A 21081-nucleotide genomic window follows, 5' to 3' on the forward strand; every position below is an offset into this window, starting at 1 on the left:
GTTTAAGTGATATACAAAATATATAAGTAACAATAAAATTAAATTAAGAAATTAAAAAAAACCCTCGCGAAGCAACTTTAAAAGTAATGAAATAATATATATTTTACTGACTTTAAGTTTAAATAATTCCTAAGTGTAAAGTGATATTTTAGTCCAAAATTGTTGTCAAGGTGTGTCGGGGGACCACCAACAGTGTCTTTTGCATTTTGTATCCCATGTCACTGATTGTCTCGATTTGGTTCGCTGAAAACTGACTCTTAAACTATAATTTTATGGGAAATCAAACATCTACATTAGCGGTAAAATAAAGAGTTGTTTATTGTTTAATTCCTATCAACAGGATCATATTATATCTCAATGAATACCATCTAGGAGTGTCTTTTTTGATGAGGCCCTCAATATGAGTCCAAACATGAAACCTCCACTTTGGTTTCTTAATATGGAGCTCGGCTTCTATAGAATCCAGGCAATGCTGCAGCAGCAGCATGCAAAAATTTATTGGTTATCTACGTCTTACTAGTTGTCGCAATTAAAATGAGCCCAAACACGAAACCATTGCTCTAAGTTGGTGAGGAGTTGGGTATCCTATTGATTACCAGGTGATGCTGCAGCACCAGGTCAACTTTCCATCAATGTGTAAATATTCTATTGCTAATCGGCCCTTCACGAACCAGATGAACCGCGAGTTTTCAGCACGGAGCAGGCTGATGATGATGAACTATAGCTAAGAACACTCTCAATTAAGTCAGCTTTCAAACAAAAAAAACTAGATCAAAATCGGTCCACCCCTTTGGATGCTACGATGCCACAGACAGACAGACAGACAGACAGACCGACAGACAGACACGTCAAACTTATAACACCCCTCTTTTTTGTCGGGGGGTTAAAAACTATGAAAAGTACCAATAATAGGGTCAAAACGGGACGATACCATCGTTCTATAATGGTTTATATGATAGTGATGATGATGACGATAAATGTAATTTGCATAATAATATTAGCATATGCTTTGCGTTCTTAAAACAACGTCGAAACTCCCAAACTTGTATCTACTATCTATAAAGAGTCAGGAGTACTCTCGGCACCTTCCGAACCATGGTATACCTTGGTGCAAAATCTTACTATAACCTATACACCAAAAGAAAAATTTTTAAAATCCGTACACAGAGAAAGAAAGAAGAAAAAATATATTTTTTTCTTCTTTCTTTCTCTGAGTACACTGTAAGCTATGTCCACATTGTGCACTTTCATCTTCAATTTTCATCACCAACTTTCAATAATTGAACGCAACGCCAATATTGTCATTTTTGAAATTTTGGATACGGTCAGAGGGCATACATCGCGGGCATGCCCCACGTTCGCTGTTGATTGCGCTATAACGCATGCCCTTGACGAACAGAAAAAGGCACAATGTGGACAAAGCTGTATGACGTCGATTCTTTCCCGTTTCTAATGTTTTTATGCTAAGCCTGCATGTAAAACTTGCCGTAGCTGCTACGAGGTCGTAGCCAACGTAGCAGTGCTACGATGTTCGGTCTACAGCCCTCTACGATGTTCGGTCTACACTCTACAATTTACTAATCTATATTTACTAATCTTTACTAATCTTTAATTATATTTACTAATCTTATTCCAGACAAAAAAGAAATAATTAATAAGCTAAGTTCTGATCACTGTGGACAAATAGCCTCTTTTAATATCAAATGTGATGCGAAGAAAAATCTTGTGTTTATTCCTGTGACCACAAAACGTATTGAGCAATTTAGAAGTAAATTAAATTCAAATATCCATTTATTGGACAGCTCACATAGCTCTGATGAAGCTTTTAATAAATTATTTAAGGTGATAAGAACTCAATTTAATTCAATATTTACTTCTAAAACGGTTAGAAACAGTAATAAAAAAACTAAATTTATTAATTGGGCAACAAAAGGAATAAAAATAAGTAGGAAAAGATTATATGACTTATATGATGAAAGGTGTATTAACAATAGTGAAGTATTTAAAGCATATGTTAAAAACTACTCAAAAACCTTCAGAAAAGTTTGTAAAGCTGCTAAAGCCCTATATATAAAAAATAAAATTAAAAACTCTAAAAATAAAATCAAAACAACATGGCAGGTAATAGCGGGTGAGACTGGAAATGTCACCTGTCGTAGCTCTGATTTTGAACTATACTTTGAAAATAAAAAGATTACTAATGATCAAGAAGTTGCGACGGTCTTTGAAAAGTTTTTTGCTGACATTCCGGTCTCAACGACAAAAAATTTAAATTCTTCGTCTGAAGCTGCCGAAAAGCTACTCAGAGACAATGTAAAGGAATGTGATGTCAATTTTAAGTTTAGAGAAATTAACCCCAGAGATATTATTGATACCTTTAAATTGTTGAGTATCAAAAATACTGCTGATCTCTGGGGCATGTCCACAAAAATTATTAAATCAATAATTGACATCGTAGCTCCTCATTTAGCAATGATTTTCAATGACTGTATAAAAAATGGTGTTTTTCCTGACTTAATGAAGCATAGCAAGATTGTTCCTTTATTCAAAGCCGGAACTAAATCGGATCCCACGAATTTCAGGCCTATATCAATTCTACCGACCTTTAGTAAAATATTTGAAAAAATTATTTTAAAACAATTACTAGTACATTTTAATTCTAATAATTTATTACATGATAATCAATACGGATTTACTAAGGGTCGATCCACAACGGATGCTGGTATAGGACTCCTTTGCAGTATTTTTGAGGCTTGGGAGGAGTCGCAGGATGCCTTAGGTGTTTTTTGCGATCTCTCCAAAGCCTTCGATTGTGTTGAGCATGCTACATTGATCAGGAAATTGCGCCACTACGGAATTAAAGACTCTGCTCTCAGCCTTTTGACTTCTTACCTTAAAAATAGGACTCAAAGGGTTGAGGTTAATAGTAAAAGGTCCAAAGGAACCAAAATAGAATTAGGTGTCCCACAGGGATCTATATTAGGCCCATTTCTTTTTCTCATCTATATAAATGACTTACCTTATCTAGTTAAGGATAATAATAATGAGATAGTGCTTTTTGCTGATGACACTTCACTTATTTTTAAAGTGAAGCGACAACAGTCGAACTACGACGAGGTAAACAGTGCTCTCTCAAAAATAGTACATTGGTTTAATGTTAATAACTTACTTTTAAATTCTAGTAAAACAAAATGTATAAAGTTTACTTTGCCCAATGTTAGGCAAGTCCAAACCAATGTAGTATTAAATGATGAGAAGATGAATTTGGTAGACAACACTGTATTCTTAGGTATTACACTTGATAGTAAATTACAGTGGGGTCCTCACATTGTTAATCTTGCAGGTAGGCTCAGTTCTGCAGCATATGCAGTCAGAAAAATTAGGGAAATTTCTGACGAAGATACGGCACGATTAGTATATTTTAGTTATTTTCATAGTAGGATGTCATATGGAATCCTTTTATGGGGAAACGCTGCCGACATTAATACAATATTTGTGCTGCAGAAGCGAGCCATACGTTCTATTTATAAAATGTCTGCTTTAGAATCTCTGAGAGATAAATTTAAAGAAATTGGTATTCTAACTGTTGCTTCTCAATACATTTTGGATAATGTAATATATGTTAGAAAAAATATAAGTAAATTTAAAGTTAAAAGTGACATTCACTCTAGGAATACTAGAAATAAGCACAAGCTAGATATGCCGGTGATCAGACTTAGTAAAGTCAGTAAATCTTTTAAAGGTCAATGTATACGCCTTTACAACAAAATCCCAGAAAACGTTCAAAATCTTTCCATTAATAAATTTAAAAAAGTAGTTAAAGAACGTTTGTGTGCCAAAGCCTATTATAAGGTCAATGATTTCATAAACGATGGCACACCTTGGGAGTAGGATGGCTTCTTGCAAGGCTACTTCTTCATTATTATAGGACTTACAATTATGTATGTGGATATTGTATATAATATTTAGTTACAAAATTGTAAACTTTATTTTAAAAGATTAATTTTTTTCTCACTTTTTTTGGTAAAAAAGTGGGCCCCGTGCGAGTTTCTTACGCCGGTTCTTCTCGCCGGGTTAGTTCCCGAACCGGTGGTAGGCATCATGTAGGACTTTCTGAAAACATTTATTTTAAATTTATTCAGAAATAAAACAATTTTTGATTTTGATTTTGATTTTGACAAGTCTACAGCCCTCTACGATGTTCGGTCTACACTCTACAAGTCTACAGCCCTCTACGATGTTCGGTCTACACTCTACAAGTCTACAGCCCTCTACGATGTTCGGTCTACACTCTACAAGTCTACAGCCCTCTACGATGTTCGGTCTACACTCTACAAGTCTACAGCCCTCTACGATGCTCGGTCTACACTCTACAAGTCTACAGCCCTCTACGATGTTCGGTCTACACTCTACAAGTCTACAGCCCTCTACGCTAGCACAAAGTATTGGGGGCGACTAACCCAAAATTGACGATTTTATAATTAATTTTTATACTTGAAAATAAGCCCCGAATTGTTTCATTTTCTAAACATAGATACTGCATTATATTTCCAAGAATTTGATCTGAGCGGTAACACGATATCTTAAAATTTTCTCGATAGAAAAAAATCACAAAGATGCGTCTAATTTTCACGAATTTTTCATATATTGCCATAGCCGTGCAATAAAGTAAGTTAATATTTTAATTGTATAAAATTCTGTCACTGAGACACTGTTGTATATTTATCGAGTTATTAAGAAAATACTAACTTGGCGATGATTCCGCGTCGTCCTTTTCCACCTGGCATATGAAAGACGGGCGTGAGTGTGAAGAGAGAAGGACGATGGTTGATCTTTTGGGTTAGTTGCCCTCTTAAAGTTAATCACATAATATTTAGTGTTAATTTAAAATTTTAAGAGTGGGTTGCACCAACTTACTTTACTTTAATTACTATAACAATATGTCAGATTGTAACGCCTCCGTGGTCTAGTGGTATAGACCACGGAGGCGTTACAATCTGTGAGCAATAAAGAGTTATCTATCTATCTATCTATCTATAGAGCGCGGCTCATGACTCGGGGGTCGTAGGTTTCGATTCCCGCGTTGGAAACATGTTATTTCCAAGTTTGGTTAGGACAATGCAGGCTGATCACCTGATTGTCTGACAAGTAAGATGATCCATGCGTCGGGTGGGCATGTAAAAAGTCGGTCCTGCGCCTGATCTCTCGCCAGTCGTGTCGGTCGTCCGTCCCACTGGGTTATGAGAGTAAAGGAACAGAGAGTGCTCTTGTGTACTGCGCACACACTTGGGCACTATAAAATTACTCCTGCGTAGCTGGCCTGGTTTCAATGAAACCGGCCACCGTCACCGATACCGGTGTGGGAGCTATTATTATTATATGTCAGATCAAGTGTCAAATTTTAACAATGGTTAAAATGGAGCCATATTTAACGATAAGCGTAACCGCTAAATTTTGGTCGGTCATATTATGGCTTACAGTGTTGTCAAAACTAATATTTTTCCCGTCAATTACATATCCACGGATACTTAATTTTTTATACTCTCAACCCAATTAACTTTAACTGTTAAAAATAAAATCATGGTGCAAGTGACATTTGTCAAGTTTTGTAGTCTTTTTTTTTCTTTTTTTCTCATAATATGGCGCTCGGCTTTTAAACCATGGCCAGTGTCAAGTAAAATATGGCGGGCAAAAAATTTTTTCGTGAAAAGTTTACAAAATTCAAAGTCGTTTTTCCAGATGATCGTCAAGTCGAAAGTCTAGTAAAAGTCTAAAAAAGTAGTCAGTAAAGTCAACGAGTCAAGTCAGGTGTTTTAGTAAAGTAAAACTTTCGATGGAGTTTTGGAGGGAACACAAAATGGCACGTTTCTTGAAGTTGTATCACTTGCCCACACTTGTGTACGGCATCGAATATTTAATGGTTAATATTCTACCAACATTACACATTAAAAAACGAAATAACACAATTTTAGGAAAATAATACAAAAACTTCAACATCACTCTTTCGTATTCCCAGTAAAACTCCAAGTTCTGTAGTCGTTATTGCTAAAATTAACCTTAACAGCTGTTACCATAACAATGCCTGTGGTGCGGGATTATAATAATATGTTGCTGCAGCGATTTTCAAATACAGAAAGTTATAGGATCTTGTCAAATAATAATCAGTCATTAAAATAATATAATATAATATAAAACCGTTTAAATTATTGAATAGTTCAAATAATTTTGTAGTATTCTATGAAAATCACAGTTAAAATACATTTTACTGAGATTTAAAATCAATACACAAAAGTATAACCAGCCGTGCTAATTGGATTAAGCCGGATTAAGCCGGTTCAAGTCGGTTCAAATCAGTTTTGACCGTAAAGAGTATTTTTTCGCTAAAAGCCGTTTATACGTAACGGCTTAAGCTTTTTTAATAGGATTGATATTTTTCCTGAAAATCTGTTCGTTAAAAGGAATTTAGTGCGGTGTCGAAACCAGAAGGACAAATTGAATAAAGCCTATGATGACATAATACTCTCGCCATAAGGTTAACTTTAGTTCTTTTGTAGGGAGAGTACCGACGAATCTTCTTTCGACCGTCGAGGCGCCGGAGTTCTGGCCGATGGATGTGGTCTACCGGAGGTTCCGGGGGAGACTCCAGAACGAAGCGCGTCACGTCGCCGTCAACACGTGACAAAGTGTAGTTTTTAAGTGTATAATAATAATATATGTATGTTAGTCCTTAATAATATGAATAATATGTATGTTAGACTGTAAGGTATTTGTATTATGGGCCTAGATGCCTGAAATAAATGGTAAAATAAAAATAATAATAATAATACGACACTACTAGGCATAACTTGATTTTGAGCCAAACAGGCAACCGAGTTGACTGGTGGCAAGCGCTTATTATTACGCTTATATCAGAGGAGTTGCATGTGCGTTGCTGGTCTCTAGTCAGGAGAAAGTATAGCGTAGTTTAGTTTTTTTTGGGGAGCATAGTTTCAGTTTAACGAAATTCAATACACATTTTATATTAAACTAGACCTAATATTAGTTGGTAACTCAATATAAAACAATTGTTGTTATTTAACAAATATTTACAATAACTTTGTCGGCTTATAACGTAAACTATGGATATTTAACTTATGAGTTTTGCCTAGAAACCGGCCAATACTAATATTATTACAGATTACATTTTACATTTACCTCTATTATAATGAGAATGAAATCGGAATGACATGGGAATGACAGTTTTGTTTTTTTAAATGAATTTGATTGTTTTTTTTTTATGAAATAAGGGGGCAAACGAGCAAACTGGTTACCTGATTAAAAGCAACTTCCGTCGCCCTTGGATACTCGCAACATCAGAAGAGCTGCAGGTGCGTTGCCAGCCTTTTAAGAGGGAATAGAGGAGGTTAAGGAAGGGAATAGGGAAGGGTAGGGAAGGGTATACCCTATTGGGTAGGGGATTGGGCCTCCGGTAAACTCACTCACTCGGCGAAACACAGCGCAAGCGCTGTTTTACGCCCCGGTTTTCTGTGAGCCCATGGTATTTCTCCGGTTGAGCTGGCCCATTCGTGCCAAAGCGTGGCTCTACTACGTAAAAATGCCGTCACATATAAAATATGTGGCGGCACAAACTCATAGTTTGGCGGCTACAGCGCGAGATCACAAGTAATAGTATGTATTGACCACACAGGCGGGTTATTATCGGTCGATATTAACGCATGCGTTATTGCGATAATGCGTCCCGATCCCTTGCATACAGCTGCGTTTTTATCTTCCGATATTTCTTACGAGAGAGCGCCGATATTATCGCAGGTGTGCGGTCGTTTACGTCCTAATACAAAACATTCTAGAACTCATAATATTATATCGGAATATCGCAGGACGGAGAAACGCAACGCCCTACTCTTAATAATTATTGAGTGGAAAGTATGTATACTTACATTTAATATGATCAATACGAGTACTCGATTAGAATAAAACATAGAAACTGTTGTAACTCGTAGCGAAAAAGTAAAATAATATTATATTAATTCCCTGTACCGTTATTCGAAGCTTATATAATTGAGATAGGCACTACGTTTCCCGCCATTATATCCATACTATTGACTTCCGGTTACTCCCACTTTCATCCCACCATGGTGAAGAGGTAGGGAGAGTTTACAAAAGCGAGCTAACTCGTCTGCCAGTTCATTGGCGTCTTGTTTCCCGCCCGATACGGTAGTGTTTTTGTACACAGGTATATAAGTGCATTTTATTTAAATAATTACACAGGCATAAGTGCAATTTATTTCAAGGAATTACACAGGTATAAGTGCAATTTATTTCAAGGAATTACACAGGTATAATTGAATTTACTTCAAGGAATAATAATAAAATAAATATCTACAGGTATGTTATATTCTTTTAATATTAATTAAATTAAATATATTTTAATATATGAGAAATAAAAATAAAAAATACTAATTTATTTTGTTAATATAATGACAACTGTTTTTAATTATATTTTAATTAAGTAATTATTGCTATTGATGAAAAAAGTATAAAATATTTTCATCTTATTTTTCTTTAACGGTTTTTCCGTTCAAATAAAATTAATTATCATTTACAAATTTTATTTATCACTTACAAGTTTATAAACAATTTTAGTTTAACATAATGAAATTATTAATTTAATGACTAGCTTTTCGGCATTTTATTTTTAGGATGAATGGAAATGCTAGTAAAATATGTGAAAATAGTTGAAACCAGTTGCAGATCCATCTGCACCGCGACGTGTTTCTAATTTCTAGCTCCGATAGTGACAGCTCATCCACTAGCTCTTCAGACTCGGCTAAGCACCGTAGTAAAAAAAGGAGGGGGCAAACGCACGTGTCCGTCAGACCGTAAATACAAACGGATGTACAAAGAAATTAGTGACATTATAGTTGCAGCCGCATCAGAATAATACTCAGTATTTAAATAAGGTAAAAGACAATATTATATGTTGTTATTGAATAACAACATATAATATTGTCTTTTACCTTATTTAAATACTGGGTTGCGGCTAACATTGATGTTAGCCGCAACCCATATGACGATATTCCTGAGAAAGATTAATGCTTAATTTTAGGAACCATCGGTTCCTAAATCCTCAGAAAATCATTAAAGCTTTTATGTAATCTCCAACATCTAGATGACGCTTCTTGGAGTGATATAAGGTATGCAGAGGATCAAAAAATCTTATCTATCATCTCCAAGATTCACGAGCTTGGAGAATAATGAAGTAGTTCTAAATCTCCAATCCTCTGGCCATGATAAGGCTTTTGGAGCGCTTACTATGTGCGTCATAAAACAATGCGACTCACTACAAAAACCCCTCACTGACGTCACAAAATGGTTTAAGGAGGAGAATCCGGATTATACAGGTGTTAATAACAAATTATTATCAGCGGGGCTAAAATGGTCGCTGTGCAGAATTATATTATGAATCATAATATGATTCATTTTATGTATTTATTTATTTATTAAATCACAAAATTTTCTACTCTGCAGTCTGCTTGCAATTCATGTCTAGTAATTTGTATTAATTTGACGTTCGTCAGTTTGACTATTTTGACGATTCAGTTTCTGAATTGATTTTAGAGGAATTGCGAAATGCGACCATTTTAGCTTTGATTTTAGCTCCGCTGAACTTTTTTCTGAAGGTGAGTATCAGAGAATCTCCTCAGATACGTTGCATAATATATGACGTGGTCACCGACGTGAGGTTATAACAAAACAAGTTCGCGATCCGACGATAAATACGTCTACAATAGACGAAGCGTGGTAAGGTAAGCTGGTAGTCGGAAGTGTTTTGGCCTCTGAGGAAAAAGCAGGCAGAGGGTAAAAAGCCCAGCGTCTCCTTTCAGGAGCACGCATCTCATAAAAAACCCTTACAGGGTTGTTGTGGTTGTTACCCAAACGATCTGCCAACGCAAGCTAGCACTCACCACAGCTCTCATTTAGTAATACCGAGTAATCGTGGGTCATTTCGTGGACGTGGCACATCACGTAACCACTTTAAACAGGCAAACAGAGGATCTGGACATAAACGTGCCGCCTCGCATGCCCACAACACCAGTGATGTTAAGCGACGTCGTTTTTGACACGAAATATCAGGCCAGCCGTCTCGCTCGATATGTGGATTAATGGAGGCAGTTGGGAGCACCAGAAACAATACTGAAAATGATTTCCAGGTATCGTATACCATTTCACAAGAAGCCCTCCCTTATTTATGTGGGGATGCAAAAAAGAACAGTACAAATTCCTCGTTCTCGCGACATGACTGCCTCTATCCATAAAACAAGCGAAGGCGTCTTGGAGCTATGCAATCCATCTCCAAGCTTACCTTCGTCAATGTTTTTAGTTCGCAAAACGGACGGTACTGCACAGCCTGTCTTCAACTTAAGGGCTCTGAATTACTACATCAAAACAACGAAGTTCAAACTTCTTAACATGTTTTGGGTTCCAGTTTTTCTTCAGCCGGAAGACTGACTCTGCAAAGTGGATCTGACGCAGGTATGCTTTCACGTTCGAGTCTCGTAGATTCTAACACTTGATATATCAAAAGCAACTTTGGGAAATGACGTGTCTACCATTGACTGAGTACTGCTCCAAGAGCTTTCGCGACAATAACCGACTGGGTGGCTCAAGTTCTTCGCAAAAAAGGTATTCGTATCATGGTTTATCAGGGCGAGCAAAGCGAGCACTAGAATATCCCACAACCTGTACATTTTGTGGTACACTTTACGGAAAAACTATCACGCCTATTGATTTGTGCTTTAACATAGTAATATTATGTCAGTCAAGGTCAAATGAGTTAAGGAGACATAATATGTTCATGTTGCCGTACAAACCTAAGAATTTTTAGGATGGATTATCAACAAGGAAAAAGCGATCCTTGTTCAATTTAAGTCAATAGTTTATTTAGGAGTCGAGTGGAATCCTACTACTAATATAAAGCGAGTTCCTATAGAGAAATTACAAATTCTAAAAACCAAAAATTTGTGAAATTCATAAAAAGCAACGTTTATCCCTTAAAGAGATACAGAGCTTAGTTTTGTTAGTTTTACTGTACACCCACAGGTCAGCTCAATTTCAGCGCGCTTTTGATGCTGCTCAACAGAATGTTAAAATCGGACACCAGATGACGTACGATTCCGGCAGACGCCAGGAACATTTTGGATTGGTGGCTCGAGAATTGCCGTAAGCCTTCGGCTATTCATGTCTTCACCATTGCATTATCTTACAACTGAAACTGATGCTTCTGACATCGCATGGGGAGCTCGTCTTAATAATTTAAGTCTGACCTGTTTTTGGTCGCAAGACAAAATCATGCTCCATTGTAATCAGAAAGAAATATTAGCTATGTTAAAAGTTTTTCAAAGTCATCATAAAATAATGACTAATAGTACAGTTTTAGTACAAAGCGACAATAAAACAGTAATCGCATACCGTCACGAAGGCGGCACAAAATCTCAAAAACTTTCTTACAAAATTTTCGAAATTTTAGAACGATATCAAATACACCTCAGTTTTTCACATTCCAGGGATTTACAACAGCCAAGCCGACCATTTGTCAAAGCTTTGTCGGAAACCAGAGTGGCATCTGACGTCCGAATGGACAAATAAAATTTTCAGCAGATAGGGCATTCCAGTGATCGACTTCTTTGCTTTCAGTCGGGTGCATGTGGCAACGAAAAACATTTCTCTCGATTTAATCAACCCTGGGGCGCTCTTTCTAGACTCTTTTTTACTGCAGTGGATTTTCCAGTTAGCTTGGATATTTCCGCCACAATGTCTAATACCCAAATCATCTCAATCACGCACAGGGAATATACTTGCTGGTAGTCCCCCGCTGGAGCAAAGTCTACTGGCGATCAGATCTGAAAGCCCGAGCGACTGCCGCCCCATACACAATTCTACGACTGGACAAGTTTCTCATCGACGTGTCGACTGGTCTGCCATCACCCGGGGTCCACAAGATGACACTGGTAGTTTAGAAATCCGAAATGTGGAGGTGGAGTCAGCGCATAAGAACCTGGGGCAAACGGTAAGTAGATGTATGTCATGGCACTCATCTCGTAATTCTACACAAAAAAGCTTATAATGTTGCTTGGAAACGATGGCTACAGTGGTCAAACCAAAATCAAGTCGATTCATGTAATCCACAGGGTGAAGATGTAGCCAGGTTTTTATCATACCTTCATAAGTCGGTTGTTTCAACTCTTTGTAACCCGAATTCGGCTGGAGAAATTAGTTCTTATATATTATAGTTGAGTAAATGTTAAAATCCATAGCTTTACAAAAACCTACAAGCTCAAAACCACCAATATGGAATAAAGATAGTTTGGCATCACATCTAAGCAATTACGCTTTAGAACATGACAACCCTTTTCAAGTACAAAGACATACAGCCGTTTTACTGCTCTTATGTTCTGGTAGAACAATAACTCATGTTCTAACCCTGCTATAGATTGATACTGACCATTGTATAGAAAATACTAATGAAATAATATTTTGGCCATCTTTTGGTTCAAAAACTGACTTTTCTGATTACAGGCAATCTTGACCTAATAAAGAACTATTGAGGTAAGTACTCGATTCTAGGCGAAATACAATTATTTTACATAATTTATTATTACTTGCAGAGGTCGGATTAAACCTGCCTCAAGGACCATTATTTCAGGATGGATCGAATCCCTTTTCAAAGATGTGGGTATAACTGCTACGCCGGGAAGTATTTGATCAGCAGTTGCATTGAAAAATTGGGTGAACAATTTTCCAATATAAGATATTTATATTAGGGGAAATTGGCAATCCCATAGTATAAATTTATTTTGTTATTATTTTTAGCAATATTCCGCGAAAACAACTTCCACCTTTAAGTAAATGAGTGAGTGTACGCATAGGCATGCGTACAGCACCTCCCTCCTCCCACACTGCCACCACCACACAAGCAATAATGTTGGCAAATCCGTGCAAGGCCCCTCACCACCATGCAGGTTGAAAACCTCGACGCACGTTTCGCCCCAACACCGGAGCATCCTCAGGATGTGGACTCTACGAACAACGTCCGTTAAGTGACGTTACGGACTGACTGACTTAACGGACGTTGTTCGTAGAGTCCACAGAGTGCAAGTTCTTGCATGCGAGTGTACGCATAGGCAGTGTGGGAGGAGGGAGGTGCTGTACGCATGCCTATGCGTACATTCACTCATTTACTTAAAGGTGGAAGTTGTTTTCGCGGAATATTGCTAAAAATAATAACAAACTAGATTTAAACTATGGATTTCCGCAAAGTAACGCCTGATTCCATTAACTAATCCCATAGTAGTTGGTACTACTGGTATTATAATTTTGTATCTTTCACATTGGCGTCTAGTTTACATTCTGTAAACTTTCGTTCCCACCAGGCGATAACAAACAATTCTCAATTAAATAAGCTTCGAATAACGGTACAGGGAATTAATAGTGGCGTTTTACCTACCAATAAAACGCATATTAATTTACTTACCTTATTCGAAGCTCATAGTTTAAATTCTGCCTGATGAGTATAGGCGCAATAAACTGGCAGACGAGTTAGCTCGCTTTTACAAACCCTCCCTACCTCTTCACCATGGTGGGACGAAAGTGGGAGTAACTGGAAGTCAATAGTATAGATATAATGGCGGGAAACGTAGTGCCTATCTCAATTAAATAAGCTTCGAATTAGGTAAGTAAATTAATATGCGTTTTATTGGTAGGTAAAACGCCACTAATAAGTTCTATTTTATATTATGCGTTTTATACGTGGGAGAGCCATGCTTCGGTACGAATGGGCTGGCTCGACCGGAGAAATACCACGTTCTTACAGAAAACCGGAGTGAAACAGCGCTTGCGCTGTGTTTCGCCGAGTGAGTGAGTTTGCCGGAGGCGCAATCCCCTACCCTATTCCCTTCCCTACCCTCCCCTATTCACCTCCCTTCCCTTCCATTCCCTTCTCATCCCTACCCTCCCCTATCACCCTATTCTCTCTTAAAAGGCTGGCAACGCACCTGCAGCTCTTCTGATGCTGCGCGTGTCCATGGGCGACGGAAGTTGCTTTCCATCAGGTGACCCGTTTGCTCGTTTGCCCCCTTATTTCATAATAAAATAAAAAAATGCAATAAGGTTTTAATAGTTTCTCTTTATTATTTAATTGAAACAAAAGTACCATAAACTGTGTTCATAAATACATCGGAATATAATTTAACCGCCTTTTATGGAATCACTTAAAAGAAACAAAATAATGTTAACATAAGCAAAGAAATTGCTGCGTACAGTTCGACAAGGCTGCGTTGGTAAGTTCGGGAGCGCTGCTGGTAAAGAAGAACTGTCAAACATATGTCAAAAATGACGTTTTTCTATGATAGAAGCGCTTAGTTCCTTTTCTCTCCACGTTCAAATAAAGCCTTGTCGAACTGTATTGCGAACGCCCGCGCTAAGCCAAAACTAGTTTGTTACCACCTAAAGTTACTGCACTACCCTATAGATTTTCATTGCGTGTCGTCTCGTCTAGGGTTCTTGTTCTTGTCCCTTTTAGTTCCAGCCATAGGCTACAGACCACCAGAATAATGTATGTGAGAATACCTGAAAAACAGTGATTTTACTTTATTCTTTAAGATTTGGTCTTCAAGTTTGCGAGAGAGACTCTTCAAAAGTGGTATAATGTGCCCCCCCCCCCTCTAACTTCTAAAGTACGGGCATGATAAGTCTAAAAAAATATATATGTACATTACTACAAAAACTACCAACGAAAATTGGTTCGAACGAGATCTAGACAGTAGTTTTCTTTATACGTCATAAATGGTAAACCTTAATAATTTTACTTTACATTACTACAAAAACTACCAACGAAAATTGGTTCGAACGAGATCTAGACAGTAGTTTTCTTTATACGTCATAAATGGTAAACCTTAATTTAACTTTCATTAAATCAACTGAAAAATGAAAATAAATCAAGAACCTTTTAATTTCATAAAAATAAACGTTATTGTTGCTGCGGAACCCTTCATGGGCGAGTCCAACTCGCATTTGGCCGATTTTTGATAAACGCGTAGCGATCAGCGCGATAGTAGAATCAGCCTAAGATATTCAAGTAATAAAATTTGTCGTGCATTCCCCAATCATACTTGCAAACTGTTTGAACAGTACATAAAATATTATGTAAATAAACATTGTTTAAACTTTTGGTATATTATGTTTATTTCGAATAAAATATTGTAACGTTGTTCAAGAACCAAAGTACTAATAAAATGTCACAGATTGTTACAGGGAGTATGTTACTGTCGAAGTATAAATATGTTCAAATATGAATATATAATTATGTAATAAAAGGAAAATAAAATCACACACCACATGAATGTTACATGAGTGCGAACAACAATATCCACAAAAGATATGAGCAACTTAGAAGCCATATTTTGCAAGAAGGGCAGGATTACATTTCTACGAATATTTATTATTCTAATGGATAGGAAGTATTATTTGTAGGAAAGAAAAATTTAACTCCTTTTAAGGTCCTCATATTATACGTGGTGTCCAATTGTTCCAATCGGGCTGATCACAGGCCGACCCGACTGGACTCTTTTTGCGCACTCCTAAAAAATGCTATGCAATTTACCGCGGAATGCCACACGTATTTTTCCTACTGGCTGTAATATGTGCTACCTGGTGCTACTTACACGTGAGTACAACGCACTGACTATAATATGTGATACTTACATATGAGTACAACGTACTGGCTGTAATATTATGTGCTACTTACACGTGAGTACAACGTACTGGCTGTAATATTATGTGCTACTTACACGTGAGTACAACGTACTGACTGTAATATGTGCTACTTACACGTGAGTACAACATACTGACGGTAATATTTTCTACTTACACGTGATTACAACTTACTGTAATAATAATATGTGCTACTTACACGTGAGTACAACGTACTGGCTGTAATATGTGCTACTTACACGTGAGTACAACATACTGACGGTAATATTTTCTACTTACACATGATTACAACGTACTGGCTGTAATATGTGCTACCTACACGTGAGTACTACGTACTGGCTGTAATATGTCCTACTTACAAGTTAGTCCAATGATCATCATCAAGTATATGACCCAGACGCCCACCGCCACCTCCGACCGCCGCACCAGCACCATTACCACTAACACACAGAACGTCTGCGCCACCCACATCGCTGAGAGGATGACCCACGACAGTAGGATTGAGGATTTTCTCTGAAAATATTTGAGAAGAAAAAATTTAAAATTACATAAAGCCCGCATTTTGGCAAGAGAACCATGTTTAGTGTGTACTATATTTTCTAATAACATATCACCGTGCACCGATTGCTCACAATCTGTCAATAACGCCAGGCTGTGCGGTAAGAGATCTAGCAAAAGCGTGTGCCTATGGTGTGCCCGTGTGCTAACTTCTCACCCTACCAAAGAAACCTACAAACTAAACATTGCTCAATGATCTTTCCATTTTTACTAGCCGAACTATAACTTATAGTATTGGATCCGACCGTAAAATCCTGCAGGAATCGTTTTTTTCGATCAAATATATTTTAAAATAATCTTTAGAACGTATAGAATGGATTAATGTTGGGTTGCCTTGTTAAAAGTAGCCGCAAGTACCTTTAATTAAGTTTAATGTTCATGAGATAAATGCATAAATTTGCATGTATCTTTTTTTTCAGTAAATTTACATCATTTGAAAGAAAATGACGTGACAAAATAAGGTATAAATGGTTGCCAGCTCTAAGTCGGCCGCAACCTAGGGTTGCCAGCCCGTAAACAGACATAGTTCTTCATCAAAATTGAAGCATCGATTTTTTTAATAATTTTGGTACAAAATTAAAGCTTTACGCATTTTGTGCATGAATATCCATGGTTGCCAGTTGCACGATAGCCGCAAACTGGGGTTGCCATCACTTTTGTATATGACAAATGTTCAGGCCTACAATTATTATGCCTAGCTGGATTTGAGGACGTCGAGAACCCGCAGGATTGCTATTTTTATTTAACAGGTGTTTTTATTTTTATGCGTAGTGTCCTGTCATTCCTCAATGTCATTCCTTCTAAGTTCTTACTTTTCCATTGAATTTCATTTTGCTCAATTAGAGGTACTTGCTGCTACTTTTGACAAGGCAACCCAACATTGATCCATTCTATACGTTCTAAAGATTATTTTAAAATATATTTGATCGAAAAAAACGATTCCTGCAGGATTTTACGGTCGGATCTTAGGATATTAGGTAAGCCAAATGAATTATAATAAAGCTGGCCATTTAGCCAAGACTTTTTCGTTATCGCTTCGTTGGAATTGACATAAGCGTTCGTTAATATGACGTTGACGTTCGACTCGGCTTATGTCAATTCCATACATTTTGATTGGCGATTCTATAACGAAGCTATAAAGAAATGATCTTGACTCCCCCCCCGGCATTGTCGAGACTATGTATTTTGCAATATATGAAAGACAGAAATACTTACTACGTTTCGTTACAAGCGATTTTGGCATTATCGCTTACCATTATCCATTTTTTTTTAATGAAATAAGGGGGCAAACGAGCAAACGGGTCACCTGATGGAAAGCAACTTCCGTCGCCCATGGACACTCGCAGCATCAGAAGAGCTGCAGGTGCGTTGCCGGCCTTTGAAGAGGGAATAGGGTAATAGGGGAGGGTAGGGATGGGAAGGGAAGGGAATAGGGGAGGGTAGGAAAGGGAATAGGGTAGGGGATTGGGCCTCCGGTAAACTCACTCACTCGGCGAAACACAGCGCAAGCGCTGTTTCACGCCGGTTTTCTGTGAGAACGTGGTATTTCTCCGGTCGAGCCGGCCCATTCGTGCCGAAGCATGGCTCTCCCACGTATGATCCATTCAGTTTGCTTATCTCTCGGTAAATTAGTTACATTGTAACCTTCGGAAAATTAACCCTAAAGTACCTGTGAGACTCCCCATATCATCCACGCGTCCGCCATAACCAGCAGCAGATGGTACAGAATACCAGTCGCGGAGAAGCTGAAGGCGGTCACGTAGACCGGAGAGGAGGCGCAGCTGTGATCCTTGTAGCTCAGCAGCTGGACTAGCAGCCCTATGATGCATAGGACGGCGATTACCTGAGGTGGAAGATATATTAAGTACTAAAAAAAATTTTTTGCCAAACTAAAAGAAACAAAACTAGATGATAATACTTTAGGGTGTGTATAATGTGTCCCTTGTATAGAGTTCACTGTGAAAGTATAGCAGAGCGCTGCTATACTTTCACAGTTCAAAAGAGCAATTTTTCCATACAAATGTGAAAACAAACTTTTTCAGCGCTGCTACTTTCACAGCGAACTCTCTACGAGGAACATGTACACACCCTAAAGTTCTATCACTTAGTATTGTTACACCCTGTAGATACAATAAATTTTGCCTTCTTTAATGATGTCGTCAAACTTTGTGTAACGCAATATTCTTTTAGTTACCAATAACAATAAGTTAATATTCTCTTAAGCTAGTTTTCATTAATGACCAACCATATTCAAGTCTCACATTTGGCCAAAACTTGTTCAGTAGACTTTTAAGTACTTTTTGCGTAAATATTGTATAAACCTATCCTAAACTTACTTATTTAAATACTAGTAGTAGTACTTACAATGAAAGTAATCCCTCCTAATAAAGCTCCAATACTGAGAGAATATTTATGCAAAAACTTCTTTGGCAATATTTTCTTCCACATACTGATACCGTTTCCCATTTGACATAATATCCGTAGCCTAATAGATGTTATAGTATTGTTGAACTTAATATAACTGCAACATACATAGTACTTATCATAACCCCCCCTAGAAGATAAAATAGACGTCAATTTTCCTGGTAAGTGGGAATTAAAAACGTGTTACCTGCTCTGCGCAAAATGAAGATGCGAATGCAAATGCGAATGTTGAAATCAAAATATGTTTTCAGTCAGATTAATAAAAGTCAATTTTCATAATTTTTTGTCTCAATATACCGGAGCGACCATTTCTCGGAACAGGTATGCTGCCCCCCCCCCCCCTCCCCCCTTGGTTTGCCCTCGAAGCAAATCACAATTCTGTATCACACTATCGCTAAGTGTGGCGGCATACAATAAATATCCACAACAATAAAAATGTCTTTAAACAGCAAATTACAATACAAAATATTGCATAATTATATTATATTATGCACTATTGTGTATGTATGTAGATTCCTCGAGTCACGTCCACTCATACAACACTAAGTAGCAAAAAATGCAGTAAGTATAACGTAAAATGCGCATTATATTAAGACATTTATTAGACATTTATTTCAGAACAATAATTGCTTTAATTTCATGCAATAAGGTAGCGCTTTCTGTAAAATATTACATCACATTTTGTTCCACATAATGTAAAAAATGGGGACAAAAAACTTCCTTGCAAAGCACAGCTTTCGTATTTTTTTAAAGGGAAAAGGGAAATAATGGAATCGAAGGGGAGCATAAAATTTTCACCCAGCCATTAAATAAACAGCGAGAACGTAGAAATAATAAAGTATCAATGGTTCTCTCAACTCGGAGATTCATATAAAATTTACAAGCGATCAACCTCAGGAATAGGCTGTATTTATGAGCTTCGTGGTATTTAGCGATGAAACAGGTCCTTTAGCCAAGAAGTTTTCGTTGTCGCTTCTTTATGGAATCGCCGATCAAAATATAATATGAAAAATCGATAAGATAAAGCTCACATTCGTCTCATGTTATGTCAATTTCGACGATTCTATATAAAAAAGTGATAAAGAAAACGTCTTGGCCAGGGACTCAGGTTCATTTGTTAGAGAAGATTGGCAGGGTGAATGTGTGTCTTGCGACCGGTATGCTGCACAATATCTGCTGTCATAATATGCCTGTTGCTTACTTGTCGCAATACACATTATCATACAAACTTATACCCTTTCCCTCTTTACTTGTAGTAGGGGAGTGGAGGGTGCTATTTGTTTAGTCACTCGAGCGTCATGAAGACGTAGGTAGTAGGGTTTTCACATTAGGTAAAGCTGATAAAAAACTCATTTTTTATTTTAGCGGTGGGTTCTGAAACTGCAGCCATTTTAAAGTTTTGAAAAAGGAAATATTATATTCAGAAAATTAGTTAGCTAAATTATATATATTTAAGACAGCAAGGGCTCCCGTACTATTAGTTACTGTGCGTTGATTTCTGTAAAACTCAGTCCTGTGCTCTCAGAAAATAAAATTGGTAATGTGTTGTTTTGTAATTATTTCCAGGATCTCTGGTTCGTAAAAGTTTTGTATCGCCCTCACAACCGAATGAAACCTATCAAAACGAAATCTATTGTGCGAAGAAATCAGTCAAGTTTCACGCTTTTGTTTATGCAATGGAAACGTTTTCTTTATTTTTACTGTGGCAAACAAAATGTTAAGTTTCAAAATTGTTTGTTGTTTATAAGAAAATAAGGGTGAAAGAGTTATATAAACAGCGGGTGTGTTTGTTTTTTGTTTTTGTTAAATTGTAACAAATCTAATAGCTATGTCCACACTAAGCACTTTCATCTTCAATTTTCGTCATCAACTTTCATATTGGCGCATTCAATAATTGAATGCGTCAATATGAAAGAACGCACGACGCGGAACGCAACGCCAATATTGTCATTTTTGAAGTTTTGGATACGGTCAGAGGGCATGCGTCGCAGGCATGCCTCACGTTCGCTGTTGACTGCGCTATAACGCATGCCCTTGACGAACAGAAAAAGGCGCAGTGTGGACAAAGCTATTCTATCCTCTGTCCTTTCACGATTCTCGAAGTATCTTAACTCTAATCGAATCGGTGGCATAGGCATGAACGTAATAAATAGATAGGTACATAGATTGATAAAATCATCAGACACACTTTCCTATTTTATTATTTTTTTAATTTTAATTTTATTATTTTCTATACTAGAAACGTTCGCTTCAGATTAATTAGTAGGTACATCAAATTTTCAAATAAAAAAAAAATGTCAAAATGTCGCGCTTAAAATAGCTTAAAAATTA

At 37.2% G+C, this 21081-nt stretch overlaps 1 protein-coding gene across 1 annotated transcript; it reads right to left on the reverse strand.

Annotated features, from left to right (window-relative positions):
* Window positions 1–14427: 14427 nt before the first annotated feature.
* On the reverse strand, window positions 14428–18783 carry LOC121734971. Its single transcript, XM_042125637.1, has 4 exons — window positions 18691–18783; window positions 17996–18169; window positions 16128–16281; window positions 14428–14625 (listed from the first exon to the last, which is right to left on the reverse strand). The coding sequence occupies exons 1-4, from the start codon at window positions 18772–18774 to the stop codon at window positions 14522–14524; spliced, it is 516 nt and encodes a 171-aa protein (XP_041981571.1). The 5' UTR covers window positions 18775–18783; the 3' UTR covers window positions 14428–14521.
* Window positions 18784–21081: the final 2298 nt, after the last annotated feature.

This window comes from Aricia agestis, chromosome 16 (genome assembly GCF_905147365.1).
Source record: "Aricia agestis chromosome 16, ilAriAges1.1, whole genome shotgun sequence".
NCBI lineage: Eukaryota > Metazoa > Arthropoda > Insecta > Lepidoptera > Lycaenidae > Aricia > Aricia agestis.